The sequence below is a fragment of the Galeopterus variegatus genome, unplaced genomic scaffold (assembly GCF_000696425.1).
Source record: "Galeopterus variegatus unplaced genomic scaffold, G_variegatus-3.0.2 Scaffold618, whole genome shotgun sequence".
Lineage (NCBI taxonomy): Eukaryota > Metazoa > Chordata > Mammalia > Dermoptera > Cynocephalidae > Galeopterus > Galeopterus variegatus.
In genome coordinates this window covers 354,060-376,104 of record NW_007726729.1, presented here as the reverse complement: position 1 = coordinate 376,104, position 22,045 = coordinate 354,060, and the positions used below count along the sequence as shown (strand labels likewise).

General features: G+C 35.5%; 1 protein-coding gene across 1 annotated transcript; it reads right to left on the bottom strand.

The window, feature by feature from the left end:
* Positions 1–2,916: 2,916 nt before the first annotated feature.
* Positions 2,917–19,882, bottom strand: CBR4 (carbonyl reductase 4). The gene is made up of 5 exons (XM_008570593.1): positions 19,678–19,882; positions 17,442–17,562; positions 15,086–15,222; positions 11,662–11,796; positions 2,917–3,556 (listed from the first exon to the last, which is right to left on the bottom strand). The coding sequence occupies exons 1-5, from the start codon at positions 19,817–19,819 to the stop codon at positions 3,378–3,380; spliced, it is 714 nt and encodes a 237-aa protein (XP_008568815.1). The 5' UTR covers positions 19,820–19,882; the 3' UTR covers positions 2,917–3,377.
* Positions 19,883–22,045: the final 2,163 nt, after the last annotated feature.

Sequence of the window (22,045 nt, the reverse complement as noted above, 5' to 3'; positions counted from 1 at the left end):
AAAAGGGGGGGGGGGGGGGAGTAAGATCCCAAAAGAAAAATGGATAAAGGGTATGAATTTATAAAAGAGGAAGAGGTTAATCAAAAATGTGGAAAAATGCACAACCATGTATTAAATTTGCAAAATGTTTTGATAGCTCAAGACAGGTGAAGATGTTATAAAGTAGGCATTCTGATACACTGCTGATACAACTTTCCTGGTCCGGACCGGATTAATGAATATCAGAATGGAAGGAGTTGGAAGAATTCAAGGTTGCTTAGGAGCTAGAATTAATAAGATTTGATGAATGACTAAGTAGGATGGAAGAGAAGAAAGACTCAAGGATGGTACTCAGGTCTCTGGCTTGATCCACTAAATAACTGAGTGAATATTAAGATCAAGAACATAGAAGAAATGCTACTTAACAGAGAAAGATGATGAGTTACATTTTGTACATGCTGGATTTGACTGAACTGTAGGATATTCAAAAGGATATGGCCAGAATATACTTAAATATATGGTCTAAACTATGCAGAAGAAACTGAAGATATACTTGGATACTGTTGGCATGTTTATAAAACTGTAAGAATGGTCAGACTGCTAATGGAAATGGGCTGAATACAAAGACAGCCCAGGACAGAACTCCCAGAGTAAAAGGAGCACACAAAGGAAATCAAGAAGGAATGACCAGAAAAAGAGGGAAACCAGGAGTGAGATGGCACAGTGCCCAAGGGGGGAAAGACATTTTTTTAAATACTCTCATAGCAGAGAAGAGAAAGAGGAAGGAGACCAGCCTGCATTATGTCTACTAGGTAGAAAAGTTACAGCAATGAAAGGCATAACTCTCAAATATCCAGAATAGCGTTCTCTCTTTATTCTGAGGAATAGAAGCATATAAATTAAATAATCCTCTTTTCACAGATTATTCCTCCCAAAGTAATGTATAACATATAATTATATCTCTAAAAAGCAGTTAAAATCTTATAAATTGAATATGAATAAAAGTATGAAAAAGGAGCACAAACATCCTCTGTGCAAAACTTTTAATACTCTGGCCTTAATCATAAACCATTTTCTTTAAAAAAAATGCTAAACATGGACTGGAATATGGCTTCATAAGAGTTACATAACAGCTATAGCTAAGTCTTCTTCTTGTAAAGAATTCAGTGAGGTTCAAGTCTGACCAGTTAGCTCAGTTGATTAGAGCAAAGCCTTATAACCCCAAGGTCAAGGGTTCAGTTCCCCACACTGGCCAGCTTCCAAGAAAAAAAATTCACTGAAGTTCTTGAACTTCTGGCAAATAATTTCAGAAATAGAATGCAAGTATTAAATTACAAATTCTACAGCCTCAGTGGGAGTGGGTGGAGAATTCATTGCAAATGGCACAGTGAAGTTTTACCTTTTACCTATTCCAAGATCTCTCTATATATTCCACCAGTTTGATATGGGCTGAGGTAAGGGATGAAATAGTTTAAAAGGTAGTACTTCTTATTTCAAAATGTAAATATACACCCTTAAAGGTTAAGCCTATCTGTAACCTACAAGTTAGTGTCAGTGAAATACATGATTGCTTTCTTCCCAATCATCAGTTGAATCAGCCTCACTGCTGATGAGGTGTCTAGAGAAGAGAACTCAAGCCTAAGTAAGATGCCATAATGAAGTGCAGGTAGCCAAAGGCCAGCAGGTGAGACAGCATTAAAAGAACTACTATGCTGTCTGCATAAACTCCTCTAGCATAATTATAATCAGCGGCTACCACATTCGAAACCATCCCCAGTACTGCATTTCCTATATGTGCCTGGAATTGTTAATACCTGATAAATTCTGTATGTTACCATGCCTTGCATTTAGTAAACAATTTGTTTAATAATACTAACTTTACTCACTCTGAACTGTCTTTCTCATATCCTGAATAGATTAATCTAAGAAAGCTATTTCATACTAATAAATAAATAAGAGAGAAACACAAAACAAAAAGAAGACTATGTCAAAGATAAATCTGAGGGCTGGCCCTGGCTCACTTGGGAGAGCGTGGTGCTGACACCACCAAGTCAAGGGTTAAGATCCCCTTACCAGTCATCTTTAAAAAACAAAAAAGGATAAATCTGTAATAATTTCAAGGAATTAGGAATCTTGATTTAGAACACTGCTTTGACTTTATTATTACATTATATTTATTAGTATATCCTATTCATATCTTTGCACTTTCAATATAAATGTCTGCTTACATAAAATAGTATTCAGCTCCAAACACTCTAAAGAGATTACTTTTTAAAATATAATACTTAAAATATTTTGAAAAATGACAAATAATAAAAATCAATGTGAATTCAGTGACACTACAAATATCACACTATTCCTCAAAGAACTCAGTACAAAATAGATGTTGCCTGATATTTTACATTCAGTTTGTGTCTTTCTCTCTCTTCCCAAGTAAATAGTCTCTTTTAAGACTAATGCTTTAACTGTTTCTTGTAAAGAAATTTACTTCATTGTTATTGCATATTTACTTATTATTTTTGATCGTTCAGAAGTAATTATTTATTACCTTTCTAAAATTTTAGGGTAAGAATCATTATTAAATTCAGTAATGCAAAATCCTCTAAATTTTTAAAATGTTATATTTCTTATACTGTTTTTAAGTAGCTCGTTATACTGAGTTTTTTGTGTATCAAAAAACACTTTTTAAGTTTATGAGTTCTATGTGGCTTGTTACTGTATCAGATATTAAAACTTTAAGATAAGGGTTAATCCTCAGCACCTGTGAGAATCTCTATAGACTGGATCAGTTGTACCACACTTACATTTGCAGATTATTTTGCCCAGCTGCTCAATCAAAAGTAATACCATTTGAAGAAATCAACTCTAAATTCATGTCTTTATCTAATTGATATTATTTTTTCTAACCTGTATAAAAATTGATCACCCAACCACATGTAAAAGGCATACAATGTTTATTTTCAGCAAGTTGCTGAAGTATCCACAACTAATCAACATCCTATAAATATTCTTATTTTGGCAATGGCCCCCAAGGTTAACTTCTAGAAAATTCAGCCTAATACAATGAAATAACTCATCATGATTAGACAATACATATTTTCCTACCTTTGAGGCAAAATATATAAATTAATATCTGTTTATACATCATGCAAAATGTCTATATGCTAAAATTGCTACAGTCCATAAGGTAACCAAAGATAGATGATACATGCCCTTTTAAAAAACACAACTGGTCACACACTGTTCTTTTCAGGCATATTCACATAAAGATGGAAATCAACATTTGTAGCACCAGTAGGTTTCATTAGTAAATGTCATCCATGTAGGTATGATTGTTTAATTAATAGCCAAAGTGTGTCCTTGATTCTAACCATCATTATAACTGAATAATCTGTAAATTACATCACGAGTTGTAACCCCCCGTCCACTACTAGAACATGCCCTGTAATATATCGTGATTCTAAAAGAAACACAACTGCATGTGCCACCTCAACAGGTTCTCCAAACCTCCCGAGAGGAATATTTTTCTTTAAATGTTCTTCTTTCAAGTCTTTCGTCATGTCTGTATGAACAAATCCTAAAAGAGAAACGTTTTATTTAGTTGAAAAGGTAGACACTAAGACATTTGCTCAATTTCAAAAAAAAAAAACAAATTTCCTCCTGAGAATTTGAGATTATTAAATAAAACCTTCTTTAGAAAATGTAGACTTTTGTTAGTAATCAAGTAACCAAGTCTACATTTTTATTCAACTTAACTCAACTAACATTTATTGATCACTAAAATATCTGACCCCCAAGTATTTGGCCCAGTTCCTAGCAAAATGTAAGAGGGTAGATAAGAACATAAATAAAACAAAATTCAATTTCTTGAGAAATCTATAATTTATGGAGGAAAAGTCATTTGCACACTTAATTATGATGTAAGAAAGTTTAGTGAATAGCCTTATAGAGATATACAAAATAGAGTGGGAAGTAGTGTTGAGGGAAGGAAGGCATCTCAAAGGTGGTCACATAAACTGATTTGGCAGCTCTGGCAAAAATTAGTTCCATATGCTATAGTTAAGAATGCTGATGGTTAGAAAGGCCAGTATTTCCAATATTCATATAAGAAAAAAAAACTACGGTTATATCCAATTCTGATGCAAGTATACACAGAAAATTCAAAACTTAATATGACATTGGTGTATGCAATAAAGCTTGCAGAGAACATGTTCTAAAGTACAACAGTACTTGAAAAAAATTCATGAAAAAATAGAATTAAAAGATAATGCAAATATTTTCATGAATTTTTTTGAAGTACCCTCATATATCAGGAAAAACTGTAGATTTATTAAGAAAATCTTGTAAGATTAGTCTTAGACATACAAATACATATTCCTAATAAAATGCTTAACCCATATTATCAGTATTCTCTATACTACTCAATTATTTAGGCTTTTAAAAAGAAAGCAAATAGTAATCCTCATGAAAGGAACAATAATTAGAAAAACAAAAGTTCAAGGTCACAAAAAATAGATGGACTAAAAGTTAAACACGACATGCAAAATGAAAGTTTAATGTGCAATCTCAAAAACAGTTTTAAACTGGTTTATGTTAAAACTAAATCATTCATAATTCAAACTACAAATCAAACTAAATATACTGCCATTTAAAGTACCATAATAAGGGGCTGGCCAGTTAGCTCAGTTGGTTAAAGCGTGCTGATAACACCAAGGTCCAGGGTTTGATCCCTGTACCAGCCAGCCACCCAAAAAATAAATAAAGTATCATAATAAATATGAACTAAATATAGGATTAAGAATTAACATTAGGCCACTGTTTCTTATGCAATACCCCTTAGGTTTTCACTTATAAATATATAAACGTTTTCTTAAAAGTCTTGTGAGAAACAATCATAGATTTTTCTAACATGAAGCCTATGACAGTGACAGTTTTATTAGCTGGAAACAAGCTGAATGTCTTTCAATAAGGAAATGGTTAAATAATCATGATACATACACGCAATAGAATAATATGCAGGTATTACAAATGATGCTATGGAAAGATATTTAAAATGAATGAAAAAAATAACATTTGTATATTTTAAAAAGTAGGTTACAAATAAATTCAGTTATACCACTATTACAAATAAAACAAAAACTAATATATAGTAATGACTAAAAAAAATACTAAAATATTAACAGTGAATATCATTATATACTGGAATTACAGGTGTTGATTTTTATTTTCTTCTTCATACTTTTCTGTTCTTCCCAAACTGTCTACAACAGATATATATCACTTTCTGTATTCAAATAAAACATTATTGAAAAAAGATACACTGTATTAACTTCAGATGGTCAGTAATGGGGGCTTGGAATAACAAAACTAATTTCGCATTATTTGTATGTTTCACTGTGACATTACATTGTGAGATACAATCTCCTCTTCCATGTTAGATTTACTTTAAGTCAGCAACATTTCCTTCACTCCCTTTGATCTTTAAGAACAGTAAGACGGCTAGAAAAAAATGTAATAAAAGGACGAACAGCTGACACTATGATAACCAGCCTCTGCAGAATTTTAAGTGAACTGTAAATGTAATTTAACTTACAGTGAAGAGCCATAATAATCAATAGGCAATCCAATCATCTTAAGAATAGTATCATGGGAGTTTCTGATACCCAAAGTTTTCTGTTTGGTGATATGCTTATCTTCAAAGGTGCTTCAAAGAGTTTCCTAGGAAGAAAACTTACCTCGAATTTGCCATAGAAGTTGAATGAATTAAAATTATAAATGTGACATTTAAAAGTTCACGTTATCTTCTCAGAGTTCACGACACAATTATCCTTTACTCTCTAAGGTCTTTTTGGATTCTAGCAAAGTTGGCATACAATACTCCCCACTAACTCTCACTAACTCTCTGAAAAATCAATGATGTGTTTTAATCTAAAAAACAAAAACAACAATAAACTACAGTAGAAATAATTTGTAAGGCTCAACTTCTAACTGGCTCTGGTAGTGTTCTCAAAGACAGCATTTTGCAGTTAAAAAAAAAAAAAGGCCACTGGAATAGACACATTAAACCAGATGCTATTCCCTGGTCTGCTAACACTATTAAAACTATGACCTGAGGAAAGTCATGTACTATCTAAAACTGTATGGCTGCCTCTGTATCATAAAATGAAATGAAGCAGATTGGAAATGATAGATCTCTGGGGTTTCTTTCAGCTTTACATCACTATGATTCAAAGATGAAAAGTATGCCTCATTAAGTAGTCTTCATGACTGCCTAAATTTATTTGAAGTTTAGGAAAGTCAGCTCTCCTAAAAGGACCCCGAGTTCTTACACTGGAGTATGTGCAGGTTAAAACACTTCCAATTCAAGAAGCACTGATGTTAATCTAGGTTTTCATCTAGGCTGCGCTGAAAGGAACTGATCTGCCCTGCTTCTGGGTGAAAGTTACTTCTGATATGTTTGCCCTTTTTGGGACAAAGAGGCCATTTGAAGGTGTTTTCACCTTGGGGAAAACAAGCAGATCTAGAACAAGACATGAGGTACTGGAAGGCAAACCTCGGATAGGCAGTGAGACAAGTTCAAGGACAATCCCAGTGAGATGGAGAGATGTCCTCTGGCAAATAGATATGAGCTGTGAGGACAGACTGTGATCCTCCAAAAACAACCAAGTAAACCAGATACATGGAACAGATAAAGGCTAATATCTTGAAGCCTTTAATAAGGTCTTGTTAAACACTGTAGCCTGAATTCAGCTCTACTATGGTCTGTGTTCATATTAGGCCTGATTTGTAAAAGAAAGAGTGGTTGGTGCCCTCTAAATCCAGCATAATTACAAAAAGTCCAGAACTGGGATTGTAATGTTCAGCCACCCACTTACATGAAAATACTCCCTTCACTGCTCAAGCTCAGAAGATAAGGGTGTTATTTCATTAGGGGAAGCTTGCCCCAGCCTGCCCCAGACCTATGAATGGATACTTGGAATGACAAACCTCATGGGACAGCTGCTAGGCATCACTGAACTCAGCACTAAAAGTAAAGTCGATGTCAGAACATGTCCCAAGAGTCTTTCTCTCATCATTATCTGCAGCTTTTTAAAAAATTAATAGACTTTATTTTTTAGGCCAATTTTAGGTTTACAGAAAAATTGAGCAGAAAGTACACAGAGCTCCCATATATCCCCTTATCACACCCCTCCTCTACTTCTAACATCTTACTAACATCTTACCTTAGTGTGGTACATTTGTTTCAACTGACGACCAATATTGACACATGATTAAGTAAAGTCCACAGTTTACATTAGGATTCACTCTTTAGGTTGTACAGTTCTATGGTTTTAGACAAATGCATAATGTCATGTATCCACCATTACAGTATCATACAGAATAGTTTTACCACCCTAATTTATCTGCAGCTTTTTACAACTCATATATATCTATCCTCAGCTTATCAGAAATTAAATTAAAAATGTGAATAGTCTCTAATGATAAATTACTCTGGCCTCTAACAAATTTCAATGCCATTTTAAGTTAAAGCTCATGAACCATGTGATCCTCATTTATTAATATATTCACAACCTAGGGCTCTAAATATAAAGTCTTTTGGGTACTATACCATATACCATAGACCCGAAAAGAGATCTCACCAGTCCTCAGACATCCCACACCCCCATCTCTGTGTGTGTATTGCTTTCCACTTCTGCTCTCTCTCTCCTTGGCTCCAAAGGACTCTCTGCCATTTCAGTCTTTCACTCTATATATAAAACTCAGGAAATTTTGTTCTACTCCTCCTCTTACTAGGTATGTATTTACAATGCCTTTCGAGCTAGGCTATAAAAATTATAAACTACCAGTAGGTGCCACTGTCCAACAAATAATGTTATTGCATCACTTGGACAGTAAGAGTTTTCCAACTGGTTACAAAGTTATCACTCCTTAAATCAATAAATAGATAACTGATATGACATGCACTCAACCAACTTAGAAAAAGGACACTTCTATTTTAGTTTCGTGTACATGATGACACACACAGTACACTATTTTTTTTAATGTTAACTCTTTAGGAACAGTGACACTCTGGCTTATAAAAACAAGTGCATGGCTCTTGTCCACAGAGAATTTGTATTTGATAAATTCTAAAGGAAAGGTATTTCCTTTATTCATGTCTGACTAGCTGTGTGGTATAAATAAATAGCAACATCTCATTTCCATATTACTAGGTCACTCTTTTAGTTTTCAACATTTTTCATACAGCAGAGATTTTAAATAAGACACCAGGATTTTAGCTTATCACCAGTAATAACAATTGTAGGATGTGAACTATTTATCTACCAGCTCAGATGTTCATGCTCTGGTATTAGTTTCTACTAGAAAGAAGAAAAATAACCCCAGACACTTTTCTAAGGGAAAAGAAACAAGGTTCTTGCCAAAAACTAGACCAATGTCTTAATACAATGTTTGTAAGAGGGAAGCAACGTGACAAATCAACTCCACGCCAAATAGCATATAAAAGCACTCAGAGTAATATCTGCTCTGAGTAGCTGCCAAGCTTATGCAAGCATTTGTCAACAAGATTATCTCCGAGTAGTAAAAATTTAAAAAATAATTTAAAAAAACACTTAAGGTACCCTACAGAAATAAATGCAATGCTTTTACTATTTGTCATAATTAAAAATGCATATACACTTTGAGTCTTGGCAGTTCCATCCACAGGATTACACTCACATACTTGCAAATGTGCAAAATAAATTAAGCACGAGTGTGGTCACTGCATCATTAGTTGCAAGAGAAAAAATCAGAAACAACTTAAATGCCCATCAAGAGGCAACAGGTTAAAACCAGATATTACTGTCCGCTTTAGCTCAGCCACTAAAAAGTGATGATGCAGCATTGACAAAACACCAAATATTTTGATTCCATTTATATGAAATGTCCAGAATAGGCAAATATATAGGGACAAAGTAGTTCAGTGGTTGCCAGAAGCAAGGAAGACTGGAGGGAAATGTGGAGCAAATGCTCAAGGGTATGGGGTTTCTTTTGGGATGATGAAAATGATCTAAAATTTATTATGATGATGATTGAAAATTCTGTGACTATACTAAAACTGCTGAATTGTACACTTTAAATGGGTGAATTGTATGTATGTGAGTTATATTTCCATAAAGCTATAATTTTACAAAGTGAAGCAGCTCTGTATGGAATAATATAGACTCATCTCCAAGATATATTGTTCTATGAGTAAAGCAAGGTACAGAACATTGTGAATACACACACACACACACACACACACACACACATTTTGTTGGCTTATATATGAAATACTGAAGAAATTAGTTAACAGTGGTTGCTTTTAAGAAAAGTAACTGAGTGTCTACAGGACAGAAGACTTGCTTTTCACTCTATGCCTTCTGTACTTCTGAATTTTGTACAATATATATGTATTATCTACTCAAAACACATATAATATATTGTATTTGTTAAAGTAATTTATCCATTACGGTTTCAATTTATCATATATTCTGCTTCCAATCTTCATTATTTTCCAATCAGTAAGATTTATCCATGATGAAAAGTTTATTTTATATTTAAAGTAATACCAACGTTTAGCAACTACTAATTTTTAAAGACAGTCAACTATGAATGATAGCCTAATTTATTAATTTGCTTGTTCCTTGCTTTTCCTGTTATGACTTGCTTTTTTAACTATTTTCCTGCTAATTAAAACCTCCATTTAAAGGTGATTGGGAAAACTGACATAAAAGAAATATATTTATTAACTCTGATATTTATTAGTTCTGTTAAAAGATACGTTAAAGAATGTGGTTGAAATTACTACCAAAATAAAGTTAATAAATAATTCATACGGCTGATTTAATTCTACTATTCAACTTATACTTTGCTTCTGACCAATGAAGTATATTCATACTATGACACCTGCTAGATATATATAACCAATATAATATAATAAAGGTCACCCTGTTAAGTGGCCACATTTTTAGCAAAATGTTTTTACCTGTAGTATAAATTGCACTGGAAAGTAAGATCTTTAAGAAAGGCTATAACACATTCAGTAACACTCTTGAAACTTCCCCTTTGTATACAAACTGGATTCCCACTATTTAGCCCACTGCCTTGACAACTAATTTACTCTAGACAAAATCAAGCATTCCTTCTTCAGTGTTTCCATAGCATAACACACAAACCTCTGTGTTACATTCCTCACAACATTGTAATTATTTGTTTATATGTCTGTCTTTCCCACTATACTTAGCTTCTTAGGGTAGAAATATCTTGCTCATTTTTATAATTTCAGGATCTAGCACAGCCCCTACACTTAAGAGACACTCCAGGAAGTTTGCTGCATGAGTTACTGTAAGTTAGGAACTTTTGCACCACCCCTAAACCAATCAGCTTTTCAATCATCATGAACTACAATCAACTCCTCATCACCCACACTATTCCAATCCTTGAAAAGAAAGTAAAGCAAATATGTGTAGTTCCAAACCACAAATAATTGACTCCATAGATGGCTGATGTAGGCTAACACTTAAATCAATCAGCTTACATAAAGCATACACAAATAAAAAGCAGTGCCAAGATAATGACAATGCACGTTTGGATTTTTTTTCCCTCCAAAAAACTGATGCATCTAAACCGTAGTCATTTATCAAATGTCCATGGATTTGGAATGTCTGAATTTAGCCAGTCTCGGTGCCTGAACAGTGAATTGTGATGAAGGCAAATTTTAGAGCAAAAGGGTTAAAAGAGCATTTTGACAAATCCCTGTTTCCTGCTGCCTTTTCATCAGTGCCAAATAAAATACCAATTCTAGGATCCAAGCTGGAGCCATTATTGACTTGAAAGGGAAAGATGTTCCACTTCAGCCTATTCTTTCCTACAACTAGTGAACCACAATAAACTATCTTTTTTATATATAGATGATTAATTCTTAAATACCTACAGTAAGTTAGGATGAAGATTCCATGGCAAACTGGTAGAGATATATGAAAACATTTTTTTTTTTCAAAAATCTAGTAAATACCTAACCAAAATTTCTAGCATACCACCTACTGAGTGATAATGTAGATTTGAGTTTTAGGATCTTTTTATTACCCTCTTCACTAATCTAGGCAATTTTGCCTACTAGTAACTTGGTAAAAGACAAATAATATAAAGGTAAAAGTTAGAAAACTGGAAGGTTCCAGACAATTTAGCCAGTAGTCTAAAGGACATAGTAGCAAAAGGACAAAAAGATCCAAAGTTTGTAAAGATATAAGGGAAACCTAAAGGGAAATCTTCAGGTTGAAATCAAAAGATAAAGCTTTTAGTAACAGTTCTGCTATAAACTACCTGTGTAACCTTAAGGCAAGTCACTCTGAATCCAAGGTCTCAGTTTTCTAAACTGTAAAAAACAACTGGAATAAATTATCTCTAAGGCTCTCTTCACCTTAAATTATTCCATAATTAGTGTGAAATTTAAAAATAAAGATTTTATATAAAATATTAGGTACAAAGGAATTTTGGTTTTAGTCAGCATTTCATTACTTGATTCTTGTCACAATCACTTTAAAACTATTATACCCAGATGTCAGTTAATGACTACCAATAATAAGTCAATTAATGGTTTCCTTCTCTATAAAACAAAAATCATAATCGATAAAGTTATTTTAATAAAAAGTTTTCACTGACCTGGTGCAACTACATTCACTCTAATTTTCTTTCTTGATACCTCTTTAGCAAGAGCACGTGAAAATCCAACTAATCCCCCTTTACTGGCACTGTACACAGACTGGCCAGAATTGCCTTTTAAACCAATAATACTTCCTAGAAAAAAGAAAAAGAGAGAAAGCAAATTCAAAGCAATTAATGGGGTTATCTGAAAATTCAAAAAATTTATAGTAAAAAAACAAAAAAGGTAAAACCCTTGTCCTTTACTAAAATTAGGAATTCTAAACATTGTCATTAGAGGAGTAAGACTTAGAGTCCGAGTCTGCTCCAGATACATACAGAAAAGAGGATCTGAAAGAAGCTGATATGAAACCATGAACACCAGGCAGGGGGCTAGCAAATCGGTCCAGACAGTGAAAGGGCCCCACTCTAATCTCTGAGTAAGTCAGATATGAGGGTACTTCAAAAAGTTCATGGAAAGATTCATTTTATCTTTTATTTATTTATTGCACTTTATCTTTTAATTCTATTTTTCCACAAACTTTTTGACGTACCTTTGTATGGAGAAAATTCTGTGGTGTTTATAATGGCTTCCATCAGGAAGAGGTCAAAGCCAGAAAAAGTCAGGTAAATGCTGAGTCACTTTATGACTCTACAACACAGACATAAGGAAGTATTCACTTTCACCTAAAAAATAGTTCACTTACCGATACATCTCACTAAATTTGAACTACAGTCAATCTAAATTGGCAAAGCTGAGATTACCAGAGTTAGGAAAGGGGGAGGGGGGAGGGGTAAGAGAGGATTTGGTAAAGGGCCACAAGAAACAATTACATTGACAATGCTGAATATACTAATTATCCTGATTTGAGCATCACATATTACACACAGGTTTTGATATTCAACTCTGTACCCCACAGATATGTACAATCAACTACATTACAATAAAAAGAAATTAGTGAAGCTTCAATTATAAACTTTTTGTAAAAGTGCAATTTCGTTACTTTCACTGATGTATTGTAACTTGTACAGCCTACTAAATATTCTTGACTTACCTCATTTAATGAATATGTAAGAATAATTTATAATTTAAATATCATTCTGTATGCAAATAAATTATTGCAAAACAGAAGTGGGGAAGTAATTTTCTGCACCACTGACCTGTACTTATGATATAAAAGCAATTTTATTTTAGACAAAGAAAACATTCTAAATACTCTTTCTATTATAATCAACAAGGTGAATATTAAAATTTTTATCTACATTATTGTATGTCAATTATTGACAAAAGAAGAGAACTGTGAAGCACAGAGAGAAAAGACATCAGACTGAAGAAATGCAGATGACAGAGAAGGAAGAATTTGGGAAAAGGGGAAATACAGAGAGATTAAAAAAGAAGAAAACGGGGCCGGCCCGGTGGCACACTGGATAAATGCGCCGCTTGGGAAGCACGGTGGCGCTCCCGCCCAAGGGTTTGGATCCCACATACAGACCGGTTCCCGCTCACTGGCTGAGCGAGGCGCGGGAGCAGCACCGAGGGTTGCAATCCCGTTGCCGGTCCCCGGTCCGGTACGGGGGCAACACTGAGGGTTGCGATCCGTTGGCGGACACGGAAAAAGAAAAAAGAAAAAAAAAAAAAAAAAAAGAAAAAAAAAAAAAAAAAAAGAAAAAAAAAAAAAAAAAAAGAAAAAAAAAAAAAAAAAAAGAAAAAAAAAAAAAAAAAAAGAAAAAAAAAAAAAAAAAAAGAAAAAAAAAAAAAAAAAAAGAAAAAAAAAAAAAAAAAAAGAAAAAAAAAAAAAAAAAAAGAAAAAAAAAAAAAAAAAAAAAAAAAAAAAAAAAAAGAAGAAAAAGAAAAATACAGTTAAGGAAGAAAGGCCAGACAGGAAACTTCAGTAGCTTCACTTCATGCCACACAGTTCTGTTCTTCTGGTCAAAAAGTGACAACTTTTAAAATATCAATGAAGTTTCTAGCAGTTTAAAGTAGTCCTTTCTGTGATAAGATTCTCTTTATTTTCAATTACTTATTTTTATTTACTTTAAGTATAGTTCTAAATGTTCTGCATACATATGAAGGACTCATTTGGGTTTTTAAAAAATACCTAAAAAGGGGATAGTTTAGAGTTACACAAGTATACCCCATGTCATCAGGTGATGACACAGGCCTGTGTGCCCATTTATAAGAACACAGACACCATCTGGCTGTGTTTGAAGGCAAAGGTCAACTCATTTCCTAATCCCTTTTATAAGAAAACTAATCTCTTTCGTTTTTAAGGATCCATGTCAAAAATGTTGCAATGTCTCCTTAGTTTATTAGCATGGTGTTCTTTTCCTTTCTCATTTTCAAAAGACAAAAACCCTAAATTCTGGCTTGGAAAACCATTTCCTATATTTAAAAGAATAGAGTCGGGCCGGCCCGGTGGCGCACTGGAGAGTGCGCCGCTTGGGAGTGCGGCGGCGCTCCCTCTGAGGGTTCGGATCCCATGTGGAGACCGGTTCCTGCTAAGTGGCTGAGCGCAGTGCGGGCGCAACACCGAGGGTTGCGATCCCGTTGCTGGTCCCCAGTATGGGCGCGACACTGAGGGTTGCGATCCCGTTACCGGCCAGTAAAAAAAAGACAAAAAGGAAAAAAAAAAAGAATAGAGTCATTTCCTTTTTTTTTGGAGGCTGGCCAGTTCGAGGATCCACAGGATCATGAACTTTAATGGCATAGCATCCCACTTTTGTAGCCTTTTAAGGTATCACAACTTAAAAAGCAGATGGTATGCCACTATTTTCAAATTGAAATAAAATTTCAAGTCATTTTGCATTTTATTTTCTACTAGCACATAATCATGGATTAACAGTCCATAGGTCAGATGAACTGAAAATGGGGGATTACTTACATCCACTCTAAAAAACCGAAAAGTTTAACTCTAAACCTCTGCACTAGATTTATCAGTGACACGTGCAGCTGCTTGCTGTAGACATTATTATTTAGCCCCCACTGTCTATAATTTTTTAATTTCTTGTCCACATTTTAAAAATCAAGTTTCACATAAAAAACAGGATGTCCAATTTCTGTTGAAAAATCAAAATTAACAGCAAAATTGGGACTACATTCATGTACAGCAACAATCTACTAGATCTGAGCAGTGGTGACCTACATCATTCCATGTGGTCTTTGGACAATGAAGCTGGACATCTTTTGTCATTTATCACATCGCTTGTACTATCATTTTTCTAATACCTGGTGGTGTCACTCATTTAACACTTCCTTGACCCTATAGGGATGTGAATTTGTGATTCCTATTTTACTCATTAATCAGTAAATTAAACCCTTTTTTCCACAGATAGCACAAAAATAAATTTCATACAAGTTTCACAAGTGAATAAGTTCCAAATTAGAGGATTAAATATTTGTATGGTACTATGGGACAATCGTAAATTCACAAATGTGAAAACTCACCTACATTAACAATAGACCCTCCCTGTTGTTGAATCATAGTTCTCATGGCAGCTTTACATGTCAGCATGGAACCCAAGAGGTTAGTATGAAGCTGAGATATCATATCTTCAGTTTTTGTCCTTACTAAAAGACTATCCCTATAAAAAGAAACAGCATGTAAATTAATAGTGAGATAAAATAAACAAAAAAAAGTCAAAACAAACATAGTTGGCCTTCCATATCCACAGGTCTACAACCATGGATTCAACCAACTGTAGATCAAAAATTAAAAAAAAAAAAAAAAAAAAGGCAAAGAAATACAATGCAATAAAATAAATGAATAAATAAAAATACAGTATAACAACTATTTACATACACTTACATTGTGTTACATATATATGTATATAAGGGAATTGAGCATCCACAGATTTTGGTAACCCCAAGGTGTTCAAGGAACCAATCCCCAGTGGATATCAAGAGATGACTGTATAACATTTTTACCAAAAATAGAGTGTAAAAAGTGCCCCATATCTGAGCTACAATACCTAGAGAGTCGCATTTTGAACTTGGCTTGAGAGGCACTAAAATAACAAATGATGAGCCAGAAAGGATCCACCTGGAAGGCAGGTTCCTAACCCAACTCTCAACCAAAGTGGCAAATATTCCTAACTGCTAAAAGTAGTATCAAGTAGCCAAAATAGTTTGAATGACCTGAGCAACTGCCATACTATAGCAAGAAAATCAATAAGTTATTCTAAATTATTTCTCTCCTAAACTCATTTTTAAAAAAAGAATACCCACCCTACGACTCCATTAGTATTAAGTTCATGACTGGCAAAACGTATATATGCTGACAGAACTCAGAATAGTGGTTACTTCCTCAGTACTTCCCTAGAAGGAAGTATTAATTAAGAAACAGAAAGCTGTTTCTGGAGTGCTGGAAACATTCTATATAGCTTAATATGGGTTATGATTACAATCATTAAATTGATCAAACTAGACACTTATTATATACCTCAATGTAGAGGATTCATAAAGCAAATGTACTTCACAGGGCCTGGTTTTCCAAAGCCTTGCAGTTTCAAATATTGACCTTGCAAAGGACAGGAAATTTTCCCCAGGCCATTTAGTCTGTGTTGTAAGATAAGAATCATAACACAGCAATGCTGCTGGCTCAAAGACATACTGCTTACTGATTGATATGTAAAGTTACTAAAAAGCTGCTGGAGGGAGAAGGAATGTTTGCTAAATCAAGCTTTTATTAGTGGATCACTTAATTGTCTAACAGAATGTCATCTGACTTGTTTTTACTGAATGTTACCAGCTTCCATTGTTAAAACTTGTTAAACTGTACTTAGCAAAACCCCACCTATGTCTTTTCCTCTAACTTCTTGGTCTGGAGAATAAATGCAGGAAGAGAACCCTAATTCATGGTTAATTTCCCAAATGGAAGGATGCCTCATGCTTCAGGGTCCTGGGATATTAACCCCTTTCTGGGGCTTCTCACTGCTCAAAAGAGATGGGCTTTGAGTAATCTTTGGTGGCTCCGTCACCCAGGGGAAAAGAGGTGACAAATCCATGGGAGGCAAAGCAACACCTCAATATTAAGAGAAAATAATATATAAATTGGCAGTTTTAAAATACATAGTTTTTATTCCAATTAGAACTAAAACAACTTAATAAATATATTAACTTATATGCTGGAGAGGTTTCTGTGAAAAAGGAACTCTCATACACTGTTGGTGAGGCTGCAAAATGGTGCAGCCTTTTTGGAAAATGGTATAAAGATCCCTCAATTACAGATAGATCTACCATATGACCCAGCTATTCCACTGCTGGGAATATACCCAGAGGAATGGAAATCATCATGCAGAAGGGATACCTGTACTCCAATGTTTATTGCAGCTCTATTTACAATAGCCAAGAGTTGGAACCAGCCCAAATGTCCATCATCTGATGAGTGGATAAGGAAACTGTGGTATATCTACACAATGGAATACTGCTCTGCTATAAAAAAGAATGACAACATGGATGGACTTAAATTATATTAAGTGAAACAAGTCAGGCACAGAGAGAGAAATACCACATGTTCTCACTTATTTGTGTGAGCTAAAAATAAATAAATAAATAAACACACAAACAAATGGGGGGGAGAAGACAGAATAACCACAAAAATTCCTTGAACTATTTAAGTCAAGTGAACAGATATGATGTGGGGGGGTGGAGAGGAACAGGTAAACGGCCATGAAAATCAACTACAATGTATATTGAGAAGCAAAATCTTTAAAAAATTATATTAACTTATATTAATCAAAGACAGATTAGGGGAAAAGGTTAAAAAATAGACATTAGAAATTTACTTAAATCTGTGACCAACCTGTTAATACCAGCAGCATTTACCAAGAAATTTACTTGACCTAAATGTTTCTCCATCTCTTCAAATGTATTTTGAACATCATGTTCTTTAGCAACATCACAGCTAAATGCCAAATGACCTCCTACACAACAAAGTTAAATTAGAATTACTTATAAATTACAACTTGAATTTTAAATTTATTCAATACACATTTAACCATCTACTATAGGGTAAGCCTGTGCTAATCTAGGAACTAGAGACAAAAGATAAGTATGTCATGGGTTCCTGTTCTCATGGAGTTATCTAATGAAACCAGGATGAAGGCAGGTGAGAAACAAGGAGAAATAATACTACAGAAAATTCATTTTTAAAAATTTTATTTTTACATCAACAAAAAGTGGGGAGGTGGGCTTTTTTGAGTTTATAATGCTTTGCAAGATTCATCTAATAATATTTATAGCTTTAAGGAACACATGAACCCATGTTACCCAATTCAACAGTCTTCTGGGTTTTACATTCCTTTTTTGAAATGTATGTCTAAGTCTGTTAGGTTTTTGTTGAAGTGGTTTCTTTGGCCTAGAGAATGAACTCTAGGGTTTCTTTCTTTCTTTTTTTTTTTAAGTGCTACAAACTCATTATGGCATATATATTATAATAACTGTTATTGTGACTGTTATTGAAGCCTGACCATCAGGAAAGATGCGACAACACAAGAAACTGTAAAAAAAAAAAAAAAATGTTAAAACTATCAATCATGAAAAAAAAACAACTTTTTACTAAAAGCAACTGTTACTTATCAAAACTGTCCACTTTTTTAAAGTTTAGATTAAATAACAAAAAAAAATTACACTTTGGAGGAAAAATAAAGCATTCCTATTTAATAATCTACCATCTTAATACTCTAAAATGCACAATTTCTTTAAAAAGCTAAAATAATTGCTTATTTTCTATCTGACCTTGCCAAATATGTTTACAATAACACTGCCCCTGCAAGCCTTTGGAAACAGTAAGCCGCCTGGGAAATCACACTTTCTAGATGAAGACCTACCACTCATGGAACACAGAATTCAAGGAAATGAAAAGCCCCAAGGCGTTCTGTATCTCACTCTTGGCTTTCACATGAGGACTTGCTGGGTCCACAACCGTCCTTGAAAGCTCAACCAGTTTTAATACAGTCCAGCAAACACTGATGGCTTGGGATGACCTGGTAAGGTGCTCAGTTTTTCCCTCTTTCGTCAGAATGGCAACCAGTATGAGCTGCAAGCAGATTTCACTGACATTCTCCTTGCGCTGTAACTTACTTAAGGTGTTTTTTTGTTTGTTTGTTTGTTTGTTTGTTTGTTTTAGAGAGCTCAATATTTTCCCAACCCAGGCGAACAGTTAGGCTGAATTGGTGATACCAAACGAATCAGTAATGTTATTTTAAAAGTAACAGCCACAAGATGCAGCCCCAGGCCTATACTCTCCCCAATGCCTAATAGTAAATGAAATGTATTTTTGTCCATTCTAGTAACTAAACAAATAGCAGCATTAGTAACTTTCAAAGTCCTATTTCTCTCTATCAAGAGAGACAAATATGCAAAACAATGACTAATCCATTATTAATAAGCAGAGGGGAAAAGTGACGTTAAATGCAATAAAAAGGAATTTGGCAGAACAAATTTCAATTCTCCATTTGCAAAATTCACCAAAACAACTTAATAACTTATTAGAGTGCTTATGGATGTAGTAAAGCAAACCAGGTATATCTCAAAACCGGCTGGTACTCAAAAGGGTTTCTCTTTGAAACACCGCTTTGTGCATTCGCGCAGGGGCAGGAACAGGCCTCCGCGAAACTGAAGCGAGCCCTTTGTACCTGGCACGCCTACCTGTCCTGCCTGAACTCCTTGCAGCCTCGCCCTTTTCCCTACATAAAAAGTTATCTGTTATGTGTAGCTCTCTCCTACCAGACGTCAAAACAAAGCAGTTCCTCGCGTTCAGGACTAGCCACAGGGAGGTGGGGGCTTACTGGTGGGGACTCAAAAGAGTGCGATTTCCCAAAGAAAAGCGCAAGGGTGCAGCCCTTGGCAGCGCGGCAGGAGGGGTTCTGCGAGGTACTGGGAAGTAGGAGGTGTCTGCACGAGCCGCAGTCTACCCACGGGACGGAGCGGCTCCACCTCCGAGCCGTAAAGGCCAGACTCGCTCGTTCTACAGATAGGGAGACGTCAGGCGCCCGGACTGCAGACACACAACTGGACAACTCCAGCGCGGTACCTACCGCCGAGGTCACCCGCGGCGGCTTGGGCCACTTCCAGGTTTCTGGCGATGATCGCCAGCCGGTAGCCTTTCTGGGCCATTAACTGGGCCACCGCCCTACCAATGCCCCGAGAGCCTCCAAAAATAGCACAGACTTTCTCCATCTCGGACCCGAGATTCGCAAACTCCGGGGAACAAGAGCTGAGTACGACAGCCCCTTTCCACGTCCCCTCCTCCTGCAGCCGGATAGGGCAATCCAGGAGTCCGCGAGGAGGTATGAGAGGACGACGTCAGCGCGCCGACGTCAGCACGCACGGACTCCCGGAGGCCGCGCCCTACGAGCACGTGGGCGAGAGAGCCCGGCCGGCGGAGGACTGGACCGGATGGGGGCTCGCTGCATGCTGGGACTTGTAGTCTTGACTCCGGAGGGCAAGGTTCGGGGTGCGCTGCCGGGTGGGAGATGTATTTGCGGCACTGTGGGGTGCCTATGTGCCCATGGGACGTGGGTGCGGATTACGGCTCGGGTAACCAATGGTCGTGGTTTGTTCGGTACTAACAGGATTGGCAAAACGCTGGACTTTCCCCGGCAAACCGAGACGAGTTGATCGCCGTAGTTAGCACCCAGAATATAACACTATTTGGGTGTGGGCGTGTTGGGGCCCCAGTTTTTGCCTTTCACCCAGGTTTTGTCTTTGGGGACAGACTCGATGTCTTGCCTATTGAGTAAGTGGTACCCAAGTATCCGATTCACATTAAAATCAATCCTACCTGTTCCTCCCCCAAGTTGCTGCAGAAAGGGGCCTCTCTCCGCTGTTACTATTCATCTCAACACCACAGTAGGAGCTCAAGAAATGTTAATTGAATGATTGAGTAATCAGTCTTGCAAGATCGATGAAACAAGCCTAAGCTGCTGTAGACAAACAAAAAATGGGTTCCTGCAATTCTAAATAAGATGTGCTGAATGCTCTGAGAGTTAATAAGCTTAAAATGGAGCATTTGTTACAATTATAGTGTAAAAGGGAAACATCTATTGATACAATATCATTGCAGTAGATGATTCATAAAAGTATAAACCATGCTCCCTATCACTAAAAAATATACAACCTGGAACAACAGGACTAATACACATGAAATGCCAGGGAGCAGTTCAAAGTCATATTTAGTATAGTGAAAAATTATAAACACAAGAGCTCAGAGAAGAAGGAAGTCCATGAAGAATGAAGGGTTGCATGGAAAAGCTGGTTTTGATGGTTAGATGAGGTTTGAAAAAAAAGGAAGGGAAGAGCAAAAACACTATAAACAAGTTGAGCATTTTTTAAAATTTTATTTTTATTCCACCTAGATCCAAATCGGATTTGAAATGGCTTGCAAAAATACATCAGTAAATGATTTTCAAAGGCAAAGAGGACCACCCTCGCTGCCCCTTCTCTCCCAAGGCAAAATAATAAAGGGGTCAGTGCAAAACTTAATACAAATAGTCTTGATGTAAGAATCTATTCAGCATTAAAGACCTGCCTGTGTAACTCCAAGTTTCCTAGTGGCCAAAGCAACAAAGAAAATATAATTAAGACTAGTCAAGTGCAGTAGTAAGAAGGCGGGAAACAGAACAAGGAGTGAAATCTATAACTGACTGTAAACCATCAATGGAAATAACTATCTTAGGACAAGCCACAAGTATTAATTTCTGTAAGAAATAAGCATCCTGGTTGTGTTGCAGAGCGATTCGAGCAAAATTTCCTCCTATGGATACTCCAAAAGGGCACATAAAGTTTCTGAAGATGAATATCGAAAAACCAGCAGTTTCTAAATGATGCAAGATCATCTTATAATTTGCTTTTAGTTATCTGTGTATCTAATTTCTCAAATTAGAAAATAGATTTTGTATGTGAAATTATTTTTCTTTCTTCTCCAGCCTCCCACCCACCACTGTGATCTTGATCCTTGATAGATCACTTAGCTGACAACTTTCAACTTTTCTCCTTCCCAGTTCTAAACTTTACTCTAAATTTGCATGTTTCCTTTCTTTTACACAATCTTAGAAAAAAAAAAAAAAAAAGTAAGGCTTTTTTTTTTGAGGCAACTGGCCAGTAGGAAGGCTTTTTAAAACAAAAAAATTTTTTAATTGAAACATATTGATAGTATATATTTATGGGGTACACAGTTATATGTCAATACATGTACACAGTGTGTCATGATCCATCCAGGAAAATCAGCATATTCATCCTTGCAAAACTCGATCATTTCTGAGTGATGTGCACATTTGATCTCTCTTCTAGTCATTTGGTAATCTGCAGTAAATCATTGTTATTTATAGATTCCTGAGTTGACGGTACATCAATAGGACTTATTTTTCCTATCCAGCAGTAGTTTTAACCTGCCTCTCAACATTT

Coding starts and splice junctions, on each gene's coding strand:
- CBR4 (XM_008570593.1), bottom strand. CDS start 19,819: ATGGAGAAAGTCTGTGCTATTTTTGGAGGCTCTCGGGGCATTGGTAGG. Junction 15,223..17,441: donor AATGCTGCTGGTATTAACAG/GTTGGTCACAGA, acceptor TTCTTTTTATAG/GGATAGTCTTTTAGTAAGGA. Junction 11,797..15,085: donor AGGGTCTATTGTTAATGTAG/GTGAGTTTTCAC, acceptor TCTTTTTTCTAG/GAAGTATTATTGGTTTAAAA.